This window comes from Pleurodeles waltl, chromosome 8, assembly GCF_031143425.1.
Source record: "Pleurodeles waltl isolate 20211129_DDA chromosome 8, aPleWal1.hap1.20221129, whole genome shotgun sequence".
Taxonomy (NCBI): Eukaryota; Metazoa; Chordata; class Amphibia; order Caudata; family Salamandridae; genus Pleurodeles; species Pleurodeles waltl.
In genome coordinates this window covers 652,823,310-652,849,889 of record NC_090447.1, presented here as the reverse complement: position 1 = coordinate 652,849,889, position 26,580 = coordinate 652,823,310, and the positions used below count along the sequence as shown (strand labels likewise).

The window sequence follows — 26,580 nt, the reverse complement described above, 5'->3', positions numbered from 1 at the left end:
GGATTTACACTGGTGTTCGGACCGCTCTCTTGTGCTGCATATGGCGGGGTACCATTTCTCAATAACTGTAAAATAAACTCATCGTCATCTGACTCTTCCTCAAGTGTAAAAGATCTCCTAGACTCCTTTGATCTCCACTCCCTACACTCAGAAGGGCTTTTGTTTGTCTTTCTAGTGGCTTTCCTTCTTCTCCCTCACTGTCCTGAGTAATAGCAGGAAACAATTTAATCCCCTGTAAAGTCTCTGTTCTCCAGAATCTCTGATCACTGTTCCACCTTGCCTCTGCTAGTGTCTTCTCTGCCTTTCTCATTCTCCTCTCAAATTTCTGTTGCTGTTGCTATCTAGCTACTAATTCCCAAATTGCGAATGCCTCGAACTATGCTGGTCTCGGAGGAGGTTTCAAGTCATACAGTACCCTCCTCAAATTCTCTAAGCTCCTCAAATTAAATGTTCGGTGGGCAGGAAACGTTAACCTCCCATCTTTCTCTGTCGTTTTGCACCATTGTTTCAGCCAAAGACATGGCACAGCACCCTTTTCTACGATCACAATGTAAGCTGGCATACCTTTTGGTGGTGCAATATCCCCTATACTCGTTGTACTGTAAGTATCTCCCCTTAAAGTACTCTTTAAAGCTTTGAAATTTTTCATTTTTTGCGGCCTTTCTTTTATTCTAAATCAAAACAGGAAGTGACTTTTAATCACAGAATCCTCTTTGCCAACTTCTCAACCAATTGCGCTTCACGGTCGTCTGCCAATCTGTGCGCAACCTTTCTCACTAACCAACCTATCGCTCCCATGACATCGCACTCACACGTACTGCGGCTGACAAAGTCTTGCAGCTTGTCCTCCTAAACTCAGATTCACACTAGACTAATGCAAAATTATTGCAAGCACTGAACAAAATCAAAATCCAATTTGCCGTTTACTACAGGTAGGGTAACACAATCGCTTCAGAAACCTTACGGATTTTTCACTGACAGCGTTTTGCTCTAGCGGCTACTCCTTCTTTCTCAGTTTCCCTGATTCGCTAGCAAATTCAACCTGCAAATTTTATTCTCAACTGATCAGTGGGTCTGTCCTGGTGGACATAGAACTCGCCAGATCTCAGTCGAAGATTCTTTCACTCACTTTGACTCACATTCTGACTTGTCGACCACGCCCGATCAACCTATTAAACCTGACAAATTACAACAAAAACCAAGTGTCTCATACACCTTTCAATATAATCCGGAGTCTTAGACCACACAGGGTCTGTATACCAACAACCACGTGGCCAATTTTTTAGCACAAAGTGCATCACAGATGTGAAGTTCGATGTCTTCCCTACCCTCACACTTTGGAGTACGCACACTCTTGCTACAATTTAATTTGGAGTACGCAAACTCTCTAAACCCTCACAAACATAACAATTCACGTGAGATTTGTATAAGCTGTGCAAGAGCAAAACCTACTTCATTCCTACCATCACTAGAACGCCGGGAACATCCTCAAACAATCATTGGCAAGCTCCAAGGTTCTGGGAAAGGCATTCTAAGTACTATAAGGTACATTTTCTCTTCACTTTGTATCATCAAATCAGAAAAAATCCAAAATTTCACCAATTTCTCTTACCAAATCTGTTAATTACTTTGCTCTTTGTAGGAGACTAACCATTACCCCACTACCATCTCTGAGAAAACCACTTATTTCTCGCTTACCGTCTCTGGGGCCAAATACTCTTATACCTATTTCTGACCTTTATGACGGGCTCTTAAAGAGACAACCCCTGTACCGGGGCTTTATGATGGGCTTTTAAGGAGACAAACCATCATACACTGCTATCATCTCTGTTAGCACGTCAGACCTTATTTGGTTAATTGACATTAATTTATAAGGAGACGGGCTTATAGATCGATGAATCGTTTCACTGCGCTTGGAGTAGTTCCCACCATGAGTCCTGGGACCAATACAAATCAATAGCAATAACAATCAATAGCACTAAGAATTATAAGAGTCAGTAATCTCCACACACCATGACCTCTCGGCCATGAATAACCACACCTTTGTGTAAAAGTTAGAATGTTTATTTCCTTATATTAACAATGCCAAAGTCACATAACTTAGTCTCAAAATCAAATAGGAAGCATACAGAAACAATAATGTCTGCCCGAATCACCTAAAGAATCGCAGTCTAATCAAGGCATGGACCACTATGCATTCTAAGGTTACAGTACAAATCAATAGCAAGAATAACTGTGCAAAACAAATGGCATACATTTAGAGTCAGCAAACAAAAGACATCAATTATTATTACATGTAGTGAGTATCATCAGTGAGTACCCTAACTAACATTCAGATTAGAATGGTATCTGTGGACTTCATGCAAAACAATTTAGTCAGCACAAATTTGAAAAAACATCTAAGGCTCTAACCAAATTAGCTATTGGTACCTAGGGACAAAAGCAAATAGACATAGCAATCAGTAACATCGTCTTATACCTTGCCTCAGTATGGTTCAGCAAGCGGTGATAGTCTTCGTCAACTGGACATCGGTTTAGTCAGGAAGGCATCGGAATTCAGCATTAAAGTTCAGGAAAGCAAAGTCTCTTCATGCAGTTTGTAAAGAATAATATCTGAACACTCAAAAAAAATGGGGAGAATGGTCTCTCTCCTCCCTGTGTAGTCTAGCTAAGTTAGATTTCCTAAAACTACTTCCCACATTGCTATTGGTCAAAGAATTGTACGTTTACATTCAGTCCAATGAAAGTAGAACCCCAAACCTAAGAATTTACTAGTACACTGTTCACATGTCGATGATTGGCTCCTCTTCTCCTGTTCCCATCGCTGGGCTTGTCAGGTAACAAATTTGTGTCAGCTTATACTCCAGTCAGTGCATCCATTGTCTTCACCTGGGAAGGTTGCCTTTAAATACACTAAGTTAAGCAATGTATCCCTAGCTAGTACAGCATATTCTAGCAAGCAGTTCTCATGAGAAAGAATTTCAGCTACTACCATTCAGTCAATGCAGTGGAAAATTATAATTTAATTCTCTAAGCAGACATTTTATAATTTGCCTAAGAAATGCAGCTTGACATGAGGTCATGCAACTAGGCCCAAGACCATGCTAAATTAAGGCCTACAATGAATAAAGCAGATACATAATACATAACCGTTAATATGACATGCTACTACCTTAATCCAAACATGAGCTTAACAATTTACATTAATAAGCAGTTAATAAGTACACCTCGTGAATATTGGCGGCCACTTAAGGAGGCGCAATTTCAAATGCGTGCATTATTTCTCTGCGTTAGCTCACTTTCTATGCAAATTCAACCCTCGACATGAATATTCATTAGTAAAATTCTACGTTAACAGAAGTTACCAACTGCATTATAGTGTAAGGGTTTTTTGAAGAAACACCCCTCGGTCAAATGAATATGCTGTGATCGACATTACAGAACCAATGCTCTTTTTAGACGCCGAACTTTTCTCTAGTGGTGAGTCTAGAGAGATGAGCGAAATTTGTAGTTCACAGGCAGTCAAGAGGCTGCATGACATAGTACAATAGGAAGAATCATTTACAATGGGCCATATGAAGTCCGTCACCCCATTAACGTAGCCGACAACCCCAATTTAATGGCATGTGTCAACATTCAGTGTTTCTCTGTCTTATCAGTTACCCCCGCCAGATTCAGATCAGTAGCCCTGGTCCCTAACTGCCCACAGTTGCACAATAGAGGTACCCCAACGCACCTTTTACACATGCCTCGACCTTTACAATCAGTGTAGACGCAAAAATCAGTAATACATACAATCTCAAACAGTCAAATCTCTCTGCACAAAAATAGGTTGGAAAAAACAAATAAAACTTGGTTTACTTATCTCCAGAGTCTTCAATTCTAAAATGTGGGAGGACTGCCACCTTCTGTCAACTACAGGAGAATGATTTTACAAGCGACTACTTATTCACCCACATGGCAGAGGTGAAACGGTTTAACGGTATAAAAACTGGCAAAACTGTCACGAAGAAGGGGGAATCTAAATGAATATTAACTCTAAAACAATGCTAACATACAATAGAAAAGAATGACCTATGTAATTGCAAAGCTCTCCCACCATAATTGAAAGCAAAAAGAAAGAAGCATTGCATTGGCAGATTTGATAGATTTGACGTTTATAGGGCGTGCAGATTGTGTATGTATTCTAACATCAAAACTAACGCATGTTTACCCGGCAGCACTCGTGAGCAAATGCAGACAAACCTATCTAAAAAGGGAATGCTACAAAAGGGTATTTTTCTTATTTCCCTTTTCTGTGGCATCAATTTTTCAGATGCTTTTGTCGTAGTTAACCCCGCTCCCCCCACTAACCAGATTGCTCTCCGATAGATTTATGATGTAAAATAGTCCTGCAAGTGTCCCAGTGGATATGGAAGGACCCCTCCAACGAGTCAATAGGAAAACAGAGTTATTATATTGCTCATTTGTGCGAGTCAGGGTGTGACTGATACTCTCTGAAGCCAATGGCCTGACATTTAGGAGAAAAATAAGTTAGTTGTTGAAGAATACTTACCCAAAGCCCCTTAAAGTAAGTATATAAACAATGTGTTTGGCAAGAATGAAGCATGCACCGTACCCATCGAATCTAAAGCAGGTAAGCAAAACCATCAACTACGTTTGGACCCTGAGCGCGCGCTCTCTCTCTCTTTCTCTCTATTTCTCTCTCTATTTAAACATCCCTGGACTTAATGAGCTATTCAGGGAGGGAACTTGAGAGAAATGCTGGAACCCTGTGGTCGAAGGACGGGCATAGGCATACAAATTAACTTGTTACAGATATAGGCCTAACTTAAATCATTGTAGGACTAATACCATCTCAGATACCCAAGACTAGGGTCATATATGCTCGTGTCTCACCTGTGCCTTCATAATTATCGAAAGAGTACCTTAACAATACTTTCACTCCATTTTCCAGTACTAACAACATGGTTCATATCGCCACCAAGTGCTTGTCTCAAGCGTCCTTGAGAATCTGGCAGGACAGATACTGAATGGCTTAGTAAATACCTTCTCTGACCAATCCCGTTTTTTGGAGTTAACTGTATTCCCCACTGATATGGCATACTCATTTTATCAAGCAATGTTTTACTCTGATTTTGTTTGTTCCTAATCTTAAATTTACTTTATCCCTATCACTATTAATGTCTTTCTGTGAAACTTTCGATAACCAGCCAGGATGAAGATCTGTAACAGGAATTCTCCTCTTGAACATTTCCTAGTGGGAAAACAGTGGTAGAAAGATTTTCTTGCTGCATAATTACAGATTTTGACCCATTTAGTTACAGCCAGAGGAACTTCATAACGGGTAATGTCCTTTGAATTCATCTCTGTAAAGTGAAGGATAGTGTATAGCTCAAACATGAAAGTTAACCTCGTAGCTGCTGAGCCTTCCCCAGTAGTTGTGAGCCCTTTTTTGTCTAATTGGCGTAGTTCATGCTTGGGCCTTCATAACGTTTTGTCCACATAAGCTATCCACGTCGAATTTGCGTTCTTTTTTCCACCATCCTAGGGATTCTAAAGATACCCAGAGTTTATGGGTTCCCCTGGAGGAGACCAAGAAATTAGCCAAAATACAGCTAAAAGTTTTTTTTTTTCAGAAAAGCTGGAAAAAAGGGCTGCAGAAGAAAGAATGTGTAAAATCACCATCTTCCCAGCTTTCAGGCAGACATGAATCCGAAAATCACATTTTTCAAAACCATGTTGTCATTTTACTGGGACATACCCATTTTTACTATTTTTTGTGCTTTCAGCCTCCTTCCAGTTAGTGACAGGAACAAGTGTGAAACCACTGCTGGATCCCGGGCAGCTAAACATTTCTAAAAATTAGACAAAATTCTAAATTCATCAAGGGGTCATTTGTGTAGATCCTTCAAGGTTTTCCTACAGGAAGTAACGTCTAAAATAAAAAGTACTGAAATTGAGGTGAAAAAAAGAGCCATTTCTGTCCATGTTTTCTTCTAGAACATTTTCCATCTATGGCAGATTTTTTAAAGCAATATATCGTTACATCTGCTGGACTCTTCTGGTTGTGGGGATATATAGGACCCGTAGGTTCATCAAAAACCCTAGGTACCCATAGCCAATAAATGAGTTGCACCTTGCAATGGGTTTTTATTGTTTACCGGGTGTACAGCAATTCATTTTATGAAATATAAACAGTCAAAAATAGGTATCAAGGAAACCTCTGTATTTCCAAAATGGGCACAAGATAAGGTGTTGAGGAGCAATGGGTATTTGCGCATCTCTGAATTCCGGGGTCCTCATACTAGCATGTGAATTACAGGGCATTTCTCAAATAGACTTATTTTTTATACACTGTCTTACATTTGGAAGGTAAAAATATAGGGAACAACAAGGGGCAATAACACTTGTTCTGCTATTCTGTGTTCCCCCAAATCTCCCAATAACAATGGTACCTCACTTGTGTGGGTAGGCCTAGTGCCCGCGACAGGAAATGCCCTAAAACACAACGTAGACAAATCATGCTTTCCCAAAGAAAACTGACGTGTTTTTTGCAAAGTGCCTAGCTTAGCTTTGGTCTTTAGCCTCTAGCTCAGCTGGCACCTAGGGAAACCTAGCAAACCTATACATTTTTTAAAACTAGACATCTAGGGGAATTCAGACTGGGGTGACGTGTGGGGCTCTCACCAGGTTCTGTTACCCAGAATCATTTGCAAACCTCAACATTTGGCAAAGAAAACACTTTTACCTCACATTTCGGTGATGGAAATTTCTGGAGTCTGAGAGGAGCCACAAATTTCCTTCCACTCAGCATTCCCCCAAGTCTCCTGATAACAATGGTACCTCACTTGTGTTGGTAGGCCTAGTGCCCACGACAGGAAATGCCCCAAAACGCAACATGGACACATAACATTTTTACATTGAAAAATGACGTGTTTTTTGGAAAGTGCCTAGCTGTGGATTTTGGTCGCTAGTGTTGGCGCATCTGACCTTAATAAGTAAACTTACAAGTGGACGCAAATAGGTCGATGAACTTTTTGACTCGTTTAAGATGTTCTCGCCATAGCTCCAGCACATGAACAAATAATCAATTTACAAAAATAAATAATCATTAGTAATCAATAAAATCTTTATAATCTTTATCTTTATAACACAAGCTTTATTCAGTCATAAAACCATCAAAGCAGATAACAGTACTCCATGTAATTACAAGTTGCAAATAGAATTTAAAAAAATAATAATAAAACAGTAGAAACACCATTCATTACCAGCAATAAAACCAAAGTATATAAACCTCTCAGTGCGTGCCCTAAAGCATACATGTTTATAAATAACACTATTTTAAGAAGCGGATTCGTATATACCACGCTGCCACAAGGAACTTGGTAACTGCATGAATCAGAGTAATAGAAGTATCGCTCTTTAAAATCCTAAGGGCAATAGCAAATTGTCTAAAATCCAACTTTTGACAAACTAGACGAATCCAATTGTGTTGAGGATAAGCATACACTGGACAGAAGAACACAAAGTGTTCAACTGATTCCAGGACAACATTGCAGCCTGGACATAGGTTAGACACCGACGGTGTCCTCCAACTGCCAGTAAAAGACAGTAATGGTAAACACCAGTAATGAAAATGGGCATACAGAATCTTTCCTAGGGAATCAGGAATAAGATCTAAATAAGGTTCATACTGGGTGTGCCACTTGAAATCAAAAAATGTATTGGTCAGTCGTCCATGTGACGTACCAAGGAGATAGTTGTTCCTGACATAGGACCAATAAGCTGTTTTCAGGGATAGTTTATGGGCCTTCCCTAAATCCTGTGGATACTCCCAGTAATTCCCAAGTCCCAGGGTACGAAACCAGTTAGACACATGCCTAAACCATGGAATAGAGGCTGCATTGGGTCTTTTTAAAAGATTGAGAAGAGAGTCCCTGTAAGTAATGAGCTGAGTAATGTCCATATTCTTACCCAAAAGAGTAACAGTCTTAAAGCTATTGTTTCAGAGATACGATTAAAACCAAGGTCCAGAAAGATGGGAATCAATGGAGTACTGCCTGGGCACGCAAGTAGTGCACTAGCAAAACTATTTTTACCCACAGGCAGTTTAGTAGTTTTACAAAAAAACCACGCCTCAGCATTGTACGTAGCAGCATTTTGTGCTTTAGCCAAATAAATCTTTATAGCCGGAAAAACAGCTTTCGTGACTATACTCTTATAAAAGCACAAAATGGCCCCAGATCTATGTTGGAGAAGAAACACACTTTTGCTGATCTGTTCTTCCCAATGCAATTTATTAGAAATCCTCACATCCAGATAGTCTATCGAGTTTACTTTTTCCAGAGGAGCCCCAGCTAAAGTGATAGTTCATCTCCTAGGTAGTCCTGGGCTGGTTTTACTAACATTCCATTCCAACCCATGGTCGGTATAGAAAGTTATAAACTTATCAATAAGAGTCTGGAGACCCATTGGAGTCTTAGAGATGAGGAGGGAGTCATCCGCAAAGAGCAATATAGGGATTTTTTGCGCATTTAGGTAGGGGGCATCGTTTTGGCAGAGAGATACAGCTTGTACCACCTCATTTATATATAAAGTAAATAAAGTTGGTGCCAAAACACAACCTTGACAAACCCCCTGCTAGATGGCAATGTGGTCTGCTAGTTCTCCCTGATTACCCCACCTCCCTGGGCATATGTGCCCTCATGTAACCGCTGTAAAAGATGGATTATATTTATTGGAGTACCTATTTTGTGTAGAACACCCCATAGTTTTTCTCTGCAAACTATATCAAACGCAAACCGAAGGTCTACGAAAGCAACATATACATTTTGTTTGGCAATCGTTACATATTTCCAATATAGGAGCACCATCCTGAAAACCTGTTCCACCGTACTAGTTTTAGGGCGGAAACCTGCCTGAAGTGGAGACATCACATGATGGGTATCAGCCCAATTTAACAGCCTAACCAAAAGCTGTTTAGCAAAAATGTTTTGGAGATTATCAATAAGGCTAATGGGTCTATAGTTAGGAGGAGAGCTCACAACTCCCTTTTTATAAATGGGAATTATTTCAGCCCCTTTCCAAGTACTAGATATTGGACCCCCAGCTGCAATTGCATTTGATATCATATTTATATAACTGGACCAGATCACTGTTTCAGACTTATATAAATCCCCCGGTATCTTATCTGGGCCTGGGGCTTCAGAAGGTTTAACTGAATTAATTGCAGCAATTGTTTCCTCCAGGGTAAAAACAATGTGGTCATCCTGACTGCGAACATCCGTTCCTAAGTCGTCAGATGGTGGGCACATTGTAGCCAACTACGGGGTGAAAGAATCGTGGGTGTAAAAATTACAGAGCAGAGCATAAAGATTAGAAAAGTGGTCAACCCAACTCTCAGGTTAAATATGAGTGTGAATTATGTTCTTACCCTCTCTGTGTCTACCAGACAATAATTTCCCCAAAATCACATTGTTATTATATCTAGCAGCATCTAGCAGATTCTGCCAAATTGAATCATCCCAGCTTTTCTTTGCCTGTGCTATGGCTTTATTGTAGGCTGTTCTGGCTGTTCTAATCGCCCCTTGTGAACGGGACACAATGGCTACCTTAAATGCAAGGTTAGCCTTAGAGCAATCGTATTGAACCACTCCCTGATTTTATGTGTGAGGTCGAGCTGCTTGGTAAGAGTTTTCTTATAGAAGATATTCTGTAGCTAGTGTATCATTGTCTCATGAATGGTGAGAATTGGGATGTTAGCGACCTCGTGTTCCTCATAGTTAGCCATTGCAACGAGGAACAATTTAAAAATCTCCCTAATCCTATATGGATTAGACAACACTTTTGACCAGCTAACACAAATATAACTGTTATCCAATAATGGCTCCAGGACAGCAGTATAATAGATATTCTGAGACTTCCTGAATTCGACACTATAAAGTAAGGAGCAGGAAGTTATGGTCACTGTTGTGGCGAAAATCCACCTTCAAATCTTCCAGCATTGGCCATAACCTGACATCAAATAAAAAGTAATCATTAACACTAGACGACTGACCTCATTTGAAGGTGGAGGCGATAATTAGATCAGAACACGTGCGACGGTTGCAGGCCCTGAGTCCATACTTAAGACACAGTGTTGTCAACTGTAGGGCAGCACGGGAACGGATACAAAATCGCTCATTGATCAAATGTGGGATTCCCCAATATTCATCCTCTTCGGCCGTTAGGTCATTGCTTAAACATGAGGGTTCAAATGTGCAGTTCATGTCCCCTGCAACCACTAAGTTGGTGGTAGAAGGCAGGGTGTCTAGATATTCAGAAAGCTGATCCATGTTCTGGGACTCCGATCCCCACGGCACTGACCTAGCATATATATTAATTACAATTACCTTGAAGCCTCTATTAAATACAAGCTGAACACCTAATAAATCCGGGGAGTCAATTTTTAATGCAAAATGGTCGCACTGCAATTTCTTGTTTAGCAATATCAGTAAGCCTTCCTTGGCACGACCAGTATCCCCATCTACAGGTTGGGCCGCCACATGATATGATAGGAACCCATCCAGGGGGACAGGGTCCGCAGCCCAGGTCTCCTGGAATAAACATATATCCTGCTTATTTACATAGTTAACCCTTTCAGGATCAAGCAGTTTCCTGTCCAGCCCATCCAGATTCCAGGACATAATAGAGAGTTCAGCACTAGTTTCCAAATCTCTAGGCCTGGGACACTGGACTTCCACACAGTTAACAAGCTCATCAGACACCCCAAGCCTACCCACAGAACCCAGAGTAGGAATTGTTAGGTTGGAGTCAGTGAATAGCCAGTCAATGTCTGATAGTAGATGGGAATTATTTGCTGCCAAGGCCGAAGCATGCTTGTGCCTAGTATCGGACTTCCCACCAGCTAGATCACCACAATTTGCGGATGAACTAACGGCAGGCGGAGAGGATTTAAGTCTAATACCAACCCCCTAGGATTCCTAAGATAACAAGTGCGCAGTTCAAAATCAATAAGATTTTCCACTAACAGCCTGTCCGCAAAGCAAATGGAGATAAAATCAAAGTTGGAGCCAAACTGGCAGTGTCTTCCCACCTCTAAAATATCTGCTTGAATAACAGAAAGACAGTTTTGCTGGACTCTCAACCAATAGATGAACTATTTTCAAGGAATCCTGAGTTTCCACAGACCTTGGAGGCAGCTTGGGTACCTCATCCATGAATGAGGTACCTCCTTTGTTCCCAGGGGCTCGAATCTGTTTCTTGAGTGCTGGCCATCTGGTTCCAACCTGATGTAGGACACCATCAGGTGGCTTAATATGATGGGTTAGAGAAATGACTGCTCCAGCTGGCACCTGGGAGCCAGCCGTCCCCGAGATCCTTGGTGTGGTTAACAAATTTGGTTTTAAAGGGCAGACCCGGTAAGTTTCCAGCCCTTGGTGCCAATACTTCACTTATGCCTAGTCGCCTCACGGGGGGCCTGTGGTCCTTCAGTATGGGGAACAGATGAATATATAGGGAGGGGAATGATACCAGGCCGTAAATATTGATTGCCTAATGTGGGCCTGGGTTCAGGTACAGTAGTAACGATAGACGTACCCCCCATAGCAGGAAGGGGCCCATGCATGCTTGGCCTAGAACACCTACAACCACACAACAGCCCAGGTTCCCTTGTTAATTTGTTCATCAATGTCAACACCATGCTCTTTACTTCATCCAGCTACAGGTGAACAGAAGACAAGTCATGGTTGCCACACGGCGTCGGCGGTCCCTCCATGCCCAAGGATAAATTGGCCGCAACATCAACATCAGCACATGCCCCAGTGTGTACATGTGTAGCAATGTCGCAGGGCCCTTCATTTTCCACCAGGGGCCCATACCGATTGGAACACAGGATATTGGGAATCACCAGGACCTCAGGACTTAAAGGAAGGCGGAAGGCCTCATCCCCTGCAGAAAGGCCACCTGTAGCACGCAATGCAGCATCCGACCCACTACGCTGGGTAACAATCAGCATAGAGTGTGGTTCCAAGCTTGAAGCTTGGGGAATCATCTTTTGTTCAGTCTCCCTAGATGGATTAGGCGGCTGCAGCCTTTTCTTAAATATATCAGGGATTTTTGTAACAGGGGTACCCTGTTTCAAAGAGTGTAAATTGGAATTACTTCTTAAGATGGCCTCCACGTCTTCGATTAAAATATCTATATCTTGTAGGGAGTGACTTCCTTGATTGCATATGGAGCTTTTTTTGTTATTAGACCTTTTCTTAGATTTTTTTGGGCCACTAGTATGAGCAAGAACATCCACAGCTTTACGCTTCCCCATCTCTAAATAGCAGTAAGGAGTAGACAGTAAGGAGTATGCAAGAGCAAATGATTCAAAGCTTAAGGCAAATCCCGGAGCGAGAACTTACTTCTCTAGAAGCAGATAGAAACACCCAGCCCAGCCTCTGTCAGACGATGACGGGCGAAGACGGGCCTGCTCGTTGCCCGGGGGCGCCAGCGCGCGTCTTACATGGCGGGCCCCAAGTGTGGCAATAAGCGCCTCCTGGCGCGAGTTCAAGGTCGTCGGCAGCTCCCTACCGCAAGGGGTTCTGGGGGCTGCAGTTCAATGCCCCCCGGTCCGAGTAAAAGTGTTCCACGTGGCGGGCCCCAAGTGTGGCTATAAGCGCCTTCTGGCGCGAGTTCAAGGTCTTCGGTGGCTCCCTGCCGAAAGGGGTTCTGGGGGCTGCAGTTCAATAGCCCCAGGCCTGAGTAAAAGCGCCCCGCGTGGCGGGCCCCAAGTGTGGCTATAAGCGCCTCCTGGCGCGAGTTCAAGGTCGTCGGCAGCTCCCTACCGCAAGGGGTTCTGGGGGCTGCAGTTCAATGCCCCCCGGCCCGAGTAAAAGCGCCCTGAACAAATAATCAATTCACAATAATCAATAATCATTAGTCATCAATAAAATCAATATTCAATGGAGACAGTAAGTTTCACTCACCGTGATCTTTCAGTCATGAATAACTACACCTTTGGTAAAGTTTAGTACTTTTATTTCCTTGATATTAACAATACTAAAGTCATGTAGATTAATCTCAAAATCAGATGGAGCACATAAAAGAACAATACGGGTTGTCCAAAGCGGCGGAAGAAATCTAATCAAAGCTTGAATCACTACACATTCTAAGGTTATGGTGAAGATTAATAGCAGAATCAGCTGCAATAAAGATATTTGATACATAGAACTCAGCAAGATAACTCGTCAATCATTAGTCCCTGTGTTCGTCAGTTAAGTTAGATTAGCATCAGCATGTTGGGCTTCATGCAAAACAATTTAGAACACAAATTTAGAAAACATCTGGCTGTGGGTCTTATCAAAAACAGCACAGTTGGTACCTAGAAAGAAAAGGCATAAAATGCATAAGAGTCACATTGTCATATCTACCTATCCACGGTATGGGTCTGCAAGCAGAACCAGACTTCATCCTTGGGTCATCAATCGATCAGTAAAACATCAGGCTCTCAGTCAGAGAGTATGAGCCCAATGACAGAATCTTGAATCTCTTCTACGGTCTCTTCTTCTCTCAAAGTCACATCTAGATCTCTGGTCTCATCATCTGGTCTGAATAATTCTCCCCTGTCGCGTTGTTATATCAAAGTCACCTAAACTATTCCCTAATTCCCTATTGGTCAGTCAATCGTACGTGTATACACTACCCAATAATATTTCCATACCAAATCTATGAATTCTAGTATTTCGCTCTTCTCACGAAGTTGATTGGTCCACTTTACGATGCCCTCATCATCCGGCTCGTCAGGTAACAATTTTGTTGCATCTTCATCTCCAGTCAGTGTCTTCATTGTTTGCATCCTGGGAAAGTACATCTCACACACATTACACACAAATTGTTACACTGCTTGAAACATCATCTCCTGTTCGTCAGTTCTCACGAAAATCTTCGGTTAAGCACTTTTAACAAGGTAATGGGCATGTCACAGATTAGTTCACTCTGTCAGCATGTTTTTTTATCAGCTGCTAAGAAATACAATTTCTGCATGAGGCCTGGCAAAATAGGCCAAGACACTCGCTAAGTTTAGGCCTACAATTAATAAACTAGAGCATATTTCATAACCCTTAATATGACATATTATTACATTAATCTAATACATTTTCAATATTTCATAAGTATTAATCATTAATTAGTACATATCGTGAATACTGGTGGCCATTCTTCAAGGTCACATTTTCAAATGTGTGCATTATTTTCTTTACGTTATTCATCTTCTAAATAATTCATTATTCAAACTACATAAACACTCATTAATTATTTCTTAGTTAAGACACCTGCTTCAGCACTAGCTCAGCCGGTACCTAGGAAAACCTACCAAACCTGTGCATTTTTTTTAACTAGACACCTAGGGGAACCCAGGATGAGGTAATTTGTGGCGCTCTTACAAGGCTCTGAATCCTTTGCAAACTTCAACGTTTGGCAAAAAAAACACTTTTTCCTTACATTCCGGTGATAGAAAGTTTTGGAATCTGAGAGGGGCCACAAATTTCCTTCCACCAAGCATACCCCCAAGTCTCCCGATAAAAGTGGTACCTCACTTGTGTGGGTAGGCCTAGTGCCTGTGTCAGGAATGGATCACACAACCGCCAATGTTAGTCCTTACATGAGGGCAACTGTTAACCCTGGAGTGATCCATGCCTGACACAGGCACTAGGTACAGGCTCAAGTGGGGTATCATTTTTATCAGGATAGGTGGGGAAATACTGGGTGGTAGGTTTTTGGGGGATCCCAGCATATTCTTGTAGTTTGTGTGACAGAAATGCAAGAAAAAATAGTTTTTATTCAACATTTCACCTTTGCAGGGTATCCTGGGTAAGAAAACTTTAGGGAGTCCACACAAGTCACACCTCAATGGACTCCCCCGGTGTCTAGTTTCCAGAAATGTCTGGGTTTTGTAGGGTTCCCTATATGGCCGCCAAGCCCAGGACCAAAACGCAGGTGCCTGCATCACAAAACCAGGTTGTTTTGTGATAGATCATTTTGATGTCTCCACAATACGATTTGGCCGGTGGAATTGGGGGCTGAACTAAACTGGGGAGCTCTCTCTGTGCTTGCCGCCACATACACTTGCTCTCTGGTTTGGGCTAACCCGATATTGTCCCGTTGCACAGACTGCTTGCAAAGTGAGAGCAGGACTGTCCTCATCACCTCCCTCAGAATCACTGGAAGAGGAGTTGTTGGAAAAATCACTCCCATAGTCTGCAACATTGTCCTATCCCTCAGATGCTGTCTCAGTATCTGCTGTCTCAGTCTCTGATCCTACGTCAGAGCTGTCCTCTATAACCTGAGTTAGGGCTTGAGCAGCAGCCATCCAACAAGACACCATCTCTGCTGCTGGCTAAACTCTCGCTCTAAAACACTAGCCTACTTAGACAGTAACAAAATTGCTGGTGGGTGGTTGGTATGTGATATGTGCAACGGTAAAGGTCATTCACCTTACCTTCCCTTCTTCCCTTAATCAGCTCGTTCTCTCAAGACACTCAAAAAACAAAAAAGACACACTATTACTACACCTTGTCACATACCTGTCATCACAGTATTTAGCGCCTCTGACCCCCAGTCCAACAATCATTATTGGTTCTCCTGCTCCCATGACCCCCTCCGCGGAATCCCTCACTACCACTCAGCAAAAGTGCCCTTCTTCTCCCCAGAGCCCCTCTCACACATATATTTCATTTGTATTATAGCGTAGGTAATGGCTGCCTTTACTAATCCACTCAGCTATTTACGTAAAATACATATTTGATCTTTGCAGTAGGCATATAAACCTTCTGCGCTACTTTAAGGCATCAAAACTGCCACTAGACAAAAGTCAGATCCTTTTGTAGCAGAAACCTAATCATAAGAGTTACTTGACTTTTTTAATTGCTGCCTAGAACGTACAGTTGAAATGCGTCAGTTGAAGTATGTGCATTGCTTTGAAGACACAAGCTGCAACTGCAAGAGAACTGGTGGCGAATCTATATATATGTTGTATATATATATATATATATATGTATATTTATATACACAACAAATTCTTGTAATAACAAGAAAGGTCAGGACACTTCCAGTGTGATTAAAGCTTTTACTCTTCACAGATTATTCCTCCGAACGCGTTTCAGCCATAGCCTTGTTCATCTGTGAAGGCTACGGCTGAAACGCGTTGGGAGGAATAATCTGTGAAGAGTAAAAGCTTTAATCACACTGGAAGTGTCCTGACCTCTCTTGTTATTACAAGACTTTGGGCCAGATGTAGCAAAAATAAAAATTGCGATTCGCATTTTGCGAGTTGATGCGAGTCGCAAAATGCGAGTCGCAAATTGGAATGCCAGAAAAAAAAGCGATCCGATTTTGCGACTCGCAGCCGGACTCGCAACGCTGTGTGCGAGTCCGCAGTTTGCGAGGTCGCTGTTTGCGAGTGTGCAAAAACGAACTTGCAATTAGCGAGTGGGTGTCGCAAATTGCGAATACCTTCAAAATTGCTTGCAGATGCAGCAGAACACTCCAGAAAGCATACCAGAACACTCTGGAAACACTTCCTGGCACATGATGATGGCATCACAGCCAGGAAGTTAACAAATACACCTGGGAGGAGGGCTCAACAGTGAGCAGTGTCTCTGCCACTGACAGTAGGGTGCTGAGGAGTGGTAGGCACAGCACCATGGACGCAGCAGGGACCAGCCAGGCTGGCTGGAGGGGCAGGAGATCATAGATAACTGCCAGGACAGATTAATGTGGCACATGGCGTTAATGTGCCACATGACTGGTTGGCATTTTCCTGCCCATGGACAATTTCAACTTGTATATAGTTTCTTCATGACATTAATAAAACAGTTATTTTTGTTCCACTTAACAAATGGTTAATAGGTGAGTATGGTGGGAGTTGACACGTACCGTCCAAAATATTGCGTTGCAATGTGGTCCCGTCTCAGTCTGCCTTGATTAGCTAGACTCCTATCCCCATGATGGCGATGTGGTTGTTCTTGCTCTTCATCATCAGGATCTGGGTCTGCAGGGGTGAGAGGTAGCCCACGTCGGGTGGCTATGTTGTGGAGGATGGCGCATGCGACCACAATTATGAAAGCAGTAATGGGGGTGTATTGGAGGGCGCCTCCACTGCGGTGGAGGCATCTGAATCTTGCCTTCAGCAGTCCGAAGGTGCGCTCTATCAGGTTCCTGGTCCTCTTATGCGCACTGTTGTATTGCCTCTCTGATTCAGTTCTGGGTGTTAAAAACGGAGTCATGATCCAAGGCCTGAGAGCATATGCACTGTCACCTGTTGGGCACAAAAGTACACGGTTAGGAAGTCTAGATTGTCGTGCACAGTGACCTGTGTGTATGTCTGCAAGTGTCTGTGGCTCTACCTAGGAGGTAACCGTCTCCAAATTCCCCACGTTCCAGGCGTTGATGTATCCCACTATGCCTAAAAATGTATGAGTCATGGGTACTGCCAGGAAACTTAGCTACGATGTCCGTGATGACATAATGGGCATCACAAACAACCTGTATGTTGAGTGAGTGGGTACACTTCCTGTTGCGGAAAATGTGTTCCAGATTAGCAGGGGGGCATATTTGAATGTGTGTCCCATCTACACACCCTATGACATGAGGAAAGTGGACAATGCGGTAAAAGTCCAGCTTGGTGCTGTTAATTTCTGCCTCATTCCTTGGTAAGTATATGAAGTGAGACATGTGCGTGACTAAGGCATCTAGGAATGCCCTGAGGAACCTTGACACTGCACTTTGGGATACCCCACCTGCCACGGCAATGACCCCCTGATAGCTCCCTGAGGCCAAGAGGTGCAGTGCGCATAGTACTTGCACATGCGTAGGGATGGCGCAGCCACGCAGAGTCTTGTGTTCTAGCTGTGGTTTCAGTAAATCTATTAATTCTAGAATGGCTGCGCTGCTAAGGCGGTATTTGTCATAGATCTCCTCTTCAGTTTGCTGAAAAAGAGTCTGCCTGGTTCTATATATCTTCTCCTGTCTGTGGCCCCTCCTCTGCTGTGCTGCGTAGACTCTCCTCCTCACTGCTATCAGGTATATCTCCGCCATCTTGAGTAAGCCAGATGGCTTCTGGGTCCCCTTTTATACTTTGGTAATGGTTACCACCTGCTCTGAGTTAGTGGTAAATGGGACATGCAAACTGGGCTTTATGCGACTAGTCGCAATTTGCGAGTTGCAATTGCATAAGGTTTGCGACTCGCAAATTGCGACTTGCAATTTGCGGGTCGCAAAATGGGGTCGCAACGGATGCGACTCGCAAACGGGTCCCATCGCTTTTTGCGAGTCGGAAATGGGCTTTTTGCATCCCATTTCCGATTTTGCACTGTGGCAAATTGCGAATCGGCCCGTTTGCGAGTCGCAAACGTTTGCTACATCTGGCCCTTTGTTGTGTATTTTTATGGTGTTTCTCGAAGCCATGGTCGGACCGCCACCTTTTTGAGCCTCGGTTATTCGCGTTCTTTTTGGTGAATTATGTATATTTATATATATATATATATGTTGTATATACATAGAAATATGTATATATATATACATTTTATATGTGAGTGTGGTTTTCCTGGGGCCCGATCGCAGCCTCCAGGGAAACCACACACGTATTGATAAAAGTGATCTCTCTCTCTATATATATATATATATATATATATATATATATATATAGATCTACATACCTTAATATATAGATCTACATATCTATATATATAGATATATCTATCTATATAGATCTGTATATCTGTATATATATCTATATATATATATATATATATATATATATATATATATGTTTTTTAATAGCTGTATGGTTTCCCTGGGGGCCATAGTGGCCCCCAGGCAAACTATACAACTATTGAAAAAATAATTGCCCCAACAGGAGGTCACCATGCTCATGGGCGACCCCCTGTCTGTTTCATTTTTGAAAAAATATATATATTAGTTTTTTATTTTTTTAATTCCTTGCGTGGCGCGATCGGGCCTCACAGGGGTAAATGTACTTTTTTGAAAAAATATGCCAGGGGGGCGGCCTGTTTCCAAAGGGGGCCGACCACGGCAAGTGAAATCCCTGGTGTTTAGAGGTTTTTCCTGGTCCTCCAGGTAACCGTTTCAGGAAGGCCTTGTTTGAAAGGGGGAAATCTCCTCTTTCAAACGAGACCTTCCCGAATGGCGGGAAGGCACATTTGGGCCCGTTTTCCCCACCAGAGCAGGAAGCGGCCTTACCTCCGCTTCCTGCTCCAGTGAGGAAAACAGATTGTGACGCATGCTGACATCCCAAAGGGGCGGATGGGAGACACAGAAGCTCTTCCGTGTCTCCCGATGGGGTTTTACATAAAAAAATTAAACCCCCTCCCTGGTGTCTGCCACTGGACGTGACCCACACCAGGGAGGCAGTGTGGGCGTCGGCTAGAGGCCGATGTCCACACTGGATGCCCACTCTAAAGAGGTTAATGGAGAACGTTTAGTGAGTAATTACACGTATTTGAAACTGACATTGTTTACTCCCACTGTTAAGATTGTACCTACAGCTCCTCGTGTTTATATATACATTTTTCCTGGTGTCTATATTACTTCTCGTTGACTGTCATATTTAATGCTTACTTATTTAGCAGTTCATAAAAATCAGGATATCTATTTTGGTTCTTAACTCGTGCACTGATCAGATGAATGACTAAAGCATGACACTGATAAGGGGAGTGAGGATCTAACAAATAAAACAAAATAGTCTGTGGATTTGTGTAAAATTAATCTTCTGCTTCCACTTAGGATGCCTGGTTGTGATATGTGATAAATGCGGGAGGACGTATCCTGGTTTTTCCTTCCTCTCCCACTCTTGTAGCACTTGAGTGAACCTTCGGTCTCTCTTTTGCTGTGTGATATTGTGTTGTACTCCTAACAAATGCATCCATGTTTGACTAGTGTAGTTATCCACATTAGGTTCCAGGACTAATGCACCATGTAGTGATATGTGCGCATTTTCATCCCCATCTGTCATTTCTAATTCCATAAATACAATTAACATTTTACATAGATCTTTAAATATGTGTGCACTGTGACGTTGCTTCTCATTTGTAAGTATAGTTCACAACTATCCAGTGTCCTTGCAATATGTCAGAGTTAATTATACAGAAATTATGTCTGGTGTAGTGCATCTTCTCTATGTACATATGCTTAGTAACACTATGGCCCAGATTTACAACAAAGTAGCGCCATGCTGTGCCTTTTTTTAAATGAGGGGATGCATCATATTTACAAAAATATGGCGCACCCTAATGTTTCCCCCTGCGCCGGCACTAAATTTAGCTGCCTAGCGCTAACTCAGGCACCTTGCACCATAGTGCAAGGGTCTCTGCATTGAGGGGTGTGATTGTTTATGTGCAGGAAGGTGTCCCTTCCTGCACATAAACAATCTACAATGGCAGCACACATAGAAGTACCAAATTGTCATTTTTAAATGATTGTTTATGTGCAGGAAGGGACACTTTCCTCCACATAAACAATCATTCGTGGCCTTTTGCTCTTTCTGTTTGTGCTACAGAATGCAGGGCACATGGAAAAAGCAAAAATGAAGAGGAATAAAAGTATTCCTTCCTGATGCTTAGTTTTTTGGCGCTTCCATAGATTTACGATTTCTCATAAATCTGGGGCAGCGTCAAAAGCAGTGGATGTTGCGGTGGAACGCCCAAAGCAACACCAATTGCACTCCCCTCTGCCACAGACAACTGCATCGGAGGGGCCCATATTTACAAGGAGGCGTTAAGCCACAAAAAGTGGCTTAAGGCCTCCTTGTAAATATGGTGCAGTGAATAGCGCTAAAGGGCCGTCACTAACAGTGACGCTGCGATGGAACTAGGGCCTTATAAATCTGGCCCCATGTGTTTAAGCCAATGAGTGCCAGCATTTATCTTTTTAAGATTGAAGTTGCACCTGTTATACTTTAATACCCTGCAAACTTAGCACATGAAGGTGTACCTTACTTTGGTCGGTTAAGTACAAAGCGCTTTTTTCCTTGGTCTGAGGTCTAATTTTAGTAATAGCAAGGTAGCATTTCTGTATCTGAAATATCGACAAATGTGGCTTTTCAGTTGGGAATTAACTGCAGTAATTTTGCATTTTGGTGGTACAACTAATATGTTCTAAGAAGAAATATTTTGATGGCTGAGGGTGCGTCTCTTTGAAATCCTGTCTGTTGATCACACTTTAAATGTTTTAGACCAGTTCATAGATGGGGTAGCAGGGTGCTGCTGAGTGGAATAAACATGCAGCCATCATGCTTTTTAAAACCCGTACCGAAAGGTTACCTAGGTATGTTATAGTAGGAAATGAACTACATCTGCTACATTTCAAATACCTGTGTTGTTATATTTTTCAGGGTAGTGCAACACCGATTAAAGGAGGAGCAGCCAACAGAATTTGAGCGGTTAAAAACATCAGAACATGATCATGAATCGGAAGAAGAAATGTAGCATCATTGCCTAGTGCATCATTTCACCAGTGGGCCTTCTTATCAGTCATGCTGATTATTACCTCATGTTCTTGGGTGTGATTTTGCCAAATTCGTTGTTATAAATATGGGATTTCTATACTTTTTATATCTATCTGTTGAAGCTATGTCTTATTTGAACATGTGCAATAGACATTTTAATGTTCTGTGTTTCTTTATTTAATCATGATTTATCAAAGGGACTGTACACATAATATTAATATATCACTGTTTACGTGTTAATAAAAGATTGGTATTTATGTTTCCATTTATGAAAAGATCATATTTGTGTAAGGCTGGTGCTTTGCCTCTGTTATTATCAGTAAATTAAGTGACTTTTTGAAACTATCACATTTTGACGCCATCATTAAAGGTGTAGGTGGAGATAGAGAAGTAAAATTGTCCTCCCTTCAACCACATTCATATAGCCCTTACGAAATGTAGTAGCTCACTTGGCCTTTGTCATTTACTGAAAATTGGAATTAGGATAAACTAATGTGTACGCCTTGAATTATGGCACCCAAATAAATCTTTGTTCGGCAATACAGCCATAAAAGCACATAAAAACAGTCACAATATAGAACATGTACAATGGATTTGATAATATATCTATACAGGAGAGTAAAAACCGTTAATTCCATTCAGTACAATTCAATGTGCAATTCAAAAGCCATAATCTGTATACATTGGTTGTATCCTAATACACCACTAAAACCTAACAATAGAGTCCTCAAGGCCAGCCCCAAGTAGACAGGCCAATGTTAAAGGAAGGTTATAAAAGAGTACACTAGTTTGTCCCCGAACAGGGAACTGATCCCTCGACAGAAGCCTGACATGTGCCCTGTAATATGGGCACTAAGATCATAAAGAACATAGAGGGTTGGTTTCTGGCATACTGCAGAGATAACCCATTACGCTTGAATTCTTTTTTGTCTGACCCTCCACATGCAGAGTAAATAACGTGTAGCCACAAAGACAATATACTGCCTAACATCACTTCTTAGAAGACTGATTACTGCTCTATATCCCCTTATTCCCAAATTACAACACAGCAAAATAATCAATTTTCTTCTGTATCTGAGATATGCTGGACTGAAAATTAAAACATGATCCAACGTTTCAGTGACCTCTGTACAGAAAGCACCAAACCCATCAGACCCTATGGGAACACACTGCTGTTTGACTGTAAAATAATAAAGTGGCAGGATCCCTGACTGAAATATCAAATAAAGTGATTTAGCTTGTGGAGGTTCAGTCTGGTCCAGAAAATCTTCCATACTGTATTTGTCTTAGAACTCAAGGAAGGAGGCTGTAAGAGTGCCTACATTAGATTGTTCTAAAAGGGATTCATGTGCACGCTGCCAGTAAATATGCTTGATCATTGCTTTATATACCCCAATGGTCTCCAGAGGGGTGGCCCATAAGTTCCCACACCCAATCTGAAGTAGTCACTGTTTTATAAGACTAAGCCAAGGAATCCTGTGTGCCCCGGGTATCCCCAATACTTCCTCTTAGCCCTGTCGATAGTGAATCAATTCTGGGGTCACCCAGAGTCTACGCCAGTATATCTCAATCCTATTTTGTCACTGATCGGTCTAAAACCAAGATCTAATCTTAATGGGATCCACAAAGTACTAGTGGGAAGGGTGGTTAAGAATTTCATAAAGAGATTTTCCAATTTCAACATTGCTCTTGCATTCTTGTGGCCCCAAAGCTCCGCACCATAGAAAGTTGAACATTTGAAGGGCTGGGGATATTGGGGAGATTTGGAAACACCACTCTAGCTCCACAATTCTCTCTGAGTGTTGTTCCAATTTTAACCTGCATTCGGTGATGTGGGGTGCCAATCAAAATGCTCAGTAAGGGTAACCCCCAAGTAATCAAATGTATGCCCCCTCTGTTTGCAGGACTCAAACTGATCCAATAGCTTTTGAAGCCTCATAGGTGATTTTGAGATCAGGAAAGTGTCAACTGCAAACAGAAGGGACGGAACCCTGATCTCAGCTAATCTTGAGGCAACATTCTCGCACTTCTCTAGGTGAGTTACTAAGGCTGGTGCTTTGCCTCTGTTATCAGTGAATCAAGTGACCTTTTGAAACTATCACATTTTGATGCCTTCATCAAAGGTGTAGGTGAAGATAGAGAAGTAAAATTGTCCTCCCTTTAACCAAACCCATATAGTTCTTACGAAATGTACTAGTTTATTTGGCCTTTGTCACTTACTGAAAATAGGAATTAGGATAAACTAATCCCTAATGTGTGATCCTTGAATTATGACGTCCATATAAATCTTTGTTCGGCAATACAGCCATAAAAGCACATAAAAACAGTCACAATATAAAATATGAACAATGGATTTGATAATAAAACTATGAAAGGACAGTAAAAAACGTTAATTCCAATCAGTACAATTCAATGTGCAATTCAAAAGCCATAATCTGCATACATTGATAGTTTTCTAATACACCACTAAAACCTTATAATAGAGTCCTCGAGGATCTCAAGGCAAGCCCCAAATAGACAGACCAATGCCGTAGGAAGGTTATAAAATAGTATACTAGTTTATCCCCGAACAAGGGGCTGATCCCTCAACAGAAGCCTGACATGTGCCCTGTAATATGGGCACTAATATCTTAAAAACCATAGAGGATTGGTTTCTAGCATACTTCAGAGATAACCCATTACACTTGAATTCTTTTTTGTCTGACCCTCCACATGCAGAGTAAATAACATGACACTGCAAAGACAATAAACTGCCTAACATCACTTTTCAGAATTCTGCTCTATACTGCTCTATATCCCCTTACTTCCAAATTACAACACAGGGAAAGAATCCATTTCCTTCTTTATCTGAGATATGCTGAACAGAAAATTAAAACATGATCCAACGTTTCAGTGACCTCTGTACAGAAAGCACAAAACCCATCAGACCCCTTGGGAACACACTGCTGTTTGACTGTAAAATAATAAAGTGTCAGGATCCCTGACTGAAATTTCAAATAAAGTGATTTAGGTTGTGGAGGTTCAATCTCATTCAGTAAATCTTCCATACTGCATTAGTCTTTGAACAAGGAGGCTATGAGAGTGCCTACACTAGATTGTCCTAAAAGGGATTCATGCTAATGCTGCCATAAATACGCTTGATCATTGCTTTAGATAGCCCAGTGGTCTCTATCAGGGTGGCCCATTAGTTCCCACACGGAATCAGAAGTAGTCATTGTTTTATAAATCTAAGCCAAGGAATCATGTATACCCCGGGTATCCAAGTACTTCCTCTTAGCCCTGTCCATAGTGAATTAGTTCTGTTTTCACCCAGAGTCTGCCCAGTATATAATGGGTCTCAATCCTATTTTGTCACTGATCGGTCTAAAACCAAGGTCAAATCTTAATGGGATTAATGGTGTACTAGTGGGAAGGTTGGTTAAGAATTGCATAAAGAGTTTTTCCACTTTCAACATTGATTTTGCATTCTTGTGGCCCTAAAATGATTTTGAGATCAAGAGAGTGTCAACTGCAAACAGAAGGGCCGGAATCCTGATGTCAGCTAATCTAGGGACGCCATTATCACACTTCTCTAGGTGAGTTAGCAAGTCACTGATAAATAAAATTAAATAGGCCAGGGTGAGAACACACCTTTGCCAAACACCCCTATTTACTGCAACAGGATCAGTCAATTCGCCCTGGGGTCCACATCTGACCTGAGCAAAATTGTTGGTATACAATCTTATAATGACATCCAGTAAATACTTTCAGCCCCCAATAATGTCCAACACCTTCAACAGGGTCTCTCTAGGAACTAAATCAAATGCTGACCAGAGATCCACAAAGGCTTCATGGAGTCGACCGCCCCCCAGTGTGACAGTTTTCCAACAGAGAAGCTGAGGATGGAACACCTGGTCAATGGTACTTATACCATCCCTGAAACCAACTTGTAATAATGAAAGAATTTCTGTGTCAGTTAACCATTCATGAAGCCTGTCCAGGATAATCTTGCTGAATAGTTTTTGGGTACTGTTAATGAGATAAATGGCCTATAGTTTGACGGAAGTGCCCTAGAACCCTTCTTAAAACTCAGAATGATCTCTGCATGGGTACTACTCTCAGTATGACATTAAAGTACAGTAGAAAGTATGGACACTAGGGGGGTTATTCTAACTTTGGAGGAGGTGTTAATCCGTCCCAAAAGTGACGGAAAAGTGACGGATTTACCACCAGCCGTATTACGAGTCCATTATATCCTATGGAACTCGTAATACGGCTGGTGGTATATCCGTCACTTTACTGTCACTTTTGGGACGGATTAACACTCCTCCAAAGTTAGAATAACCCCCTAGATGTCTTTTTCTGCCTGAGATAGATCTCCATGGAACCTATCCAACCCTGGGGCTTTATTAGGAGTGATCCAGTCTACTGCTTTACTAATTTCAGAGCTGGAAATAAAGCTAGTGTCTTGGGCTAGTATGCATTATACAAATGGGCCAGTTTGATGATCGACTAACCCAAGACTTTTTACTGTAACGCTTGCGACCGAAACACTAGCCCAACAAATTCACACTTGGGAGGTTCCGGCCCTATTGAGAAATACATCTCCGAAAAATGGCCAGACCAATCGACTGCAGAGATGTTATCAATTAGGGAATAATCATCAGTACCATCGTTTGCAAGAATACACCAAAAGAAAAAACGTGGTCCTTCTCTTTGATGGTACGTAGCATGGTGTCCCACTTATATTCCTATTCTCTTTTAGCATATAAATTTGGACAAAATTCTGTTCTGGGGTAGTATAGTGTTGATAATGACTGCCTAGCTACTCTGCTAGATTTGTTATACCACAAGGCCTGTATTTTTCTTCCTGTGAGGTTCTTGGACTCTAGATAAAAAAGATTCCTTAGCAGTAAAAACATAGAATTATGGATTGCACTAATACCCTCCTTGACCTCAATTTAATCCAATGAAACTTCTATAGTCTGCATAGCTTTGAAACCATCAACCACTGCCATATAAAACTCCCTAAGCACTATCGGGGTCTCTAATATGACACTTCATTTTATCCTATGTCATTTATTAGTGAG

General features: G+C 41.8%; 1 protein-coding gene across 2 annotated transcripts in view; it reads left to right on the top strand.

Moving 5' to 3' along the window:
• The window catches only part of TMEM45A (transmembrane protein 45A), a 374,423-nt gene extending 352,634 nt beyond the window's left edge, over positions 1–21,789 (top strand). For both annotated transcript variants that reach the window (XM_069203157.1, XM_069203155.1), the window contains one exon: positions 21,398–21,789. In XM_069203157.1, the coding sequence (XP_069059258.1) occupies positions 21,398–21,442 (45 nt within the window). In that variant the 3' untranslated portion in view covers positions 21,443–21,789. The remainder of the gene's footprint in view (positions 1–21,397) is intronic.
• The last annotated feature ends 4,791 nt before the right edge of the window (positions 21,790–26,580 follow it).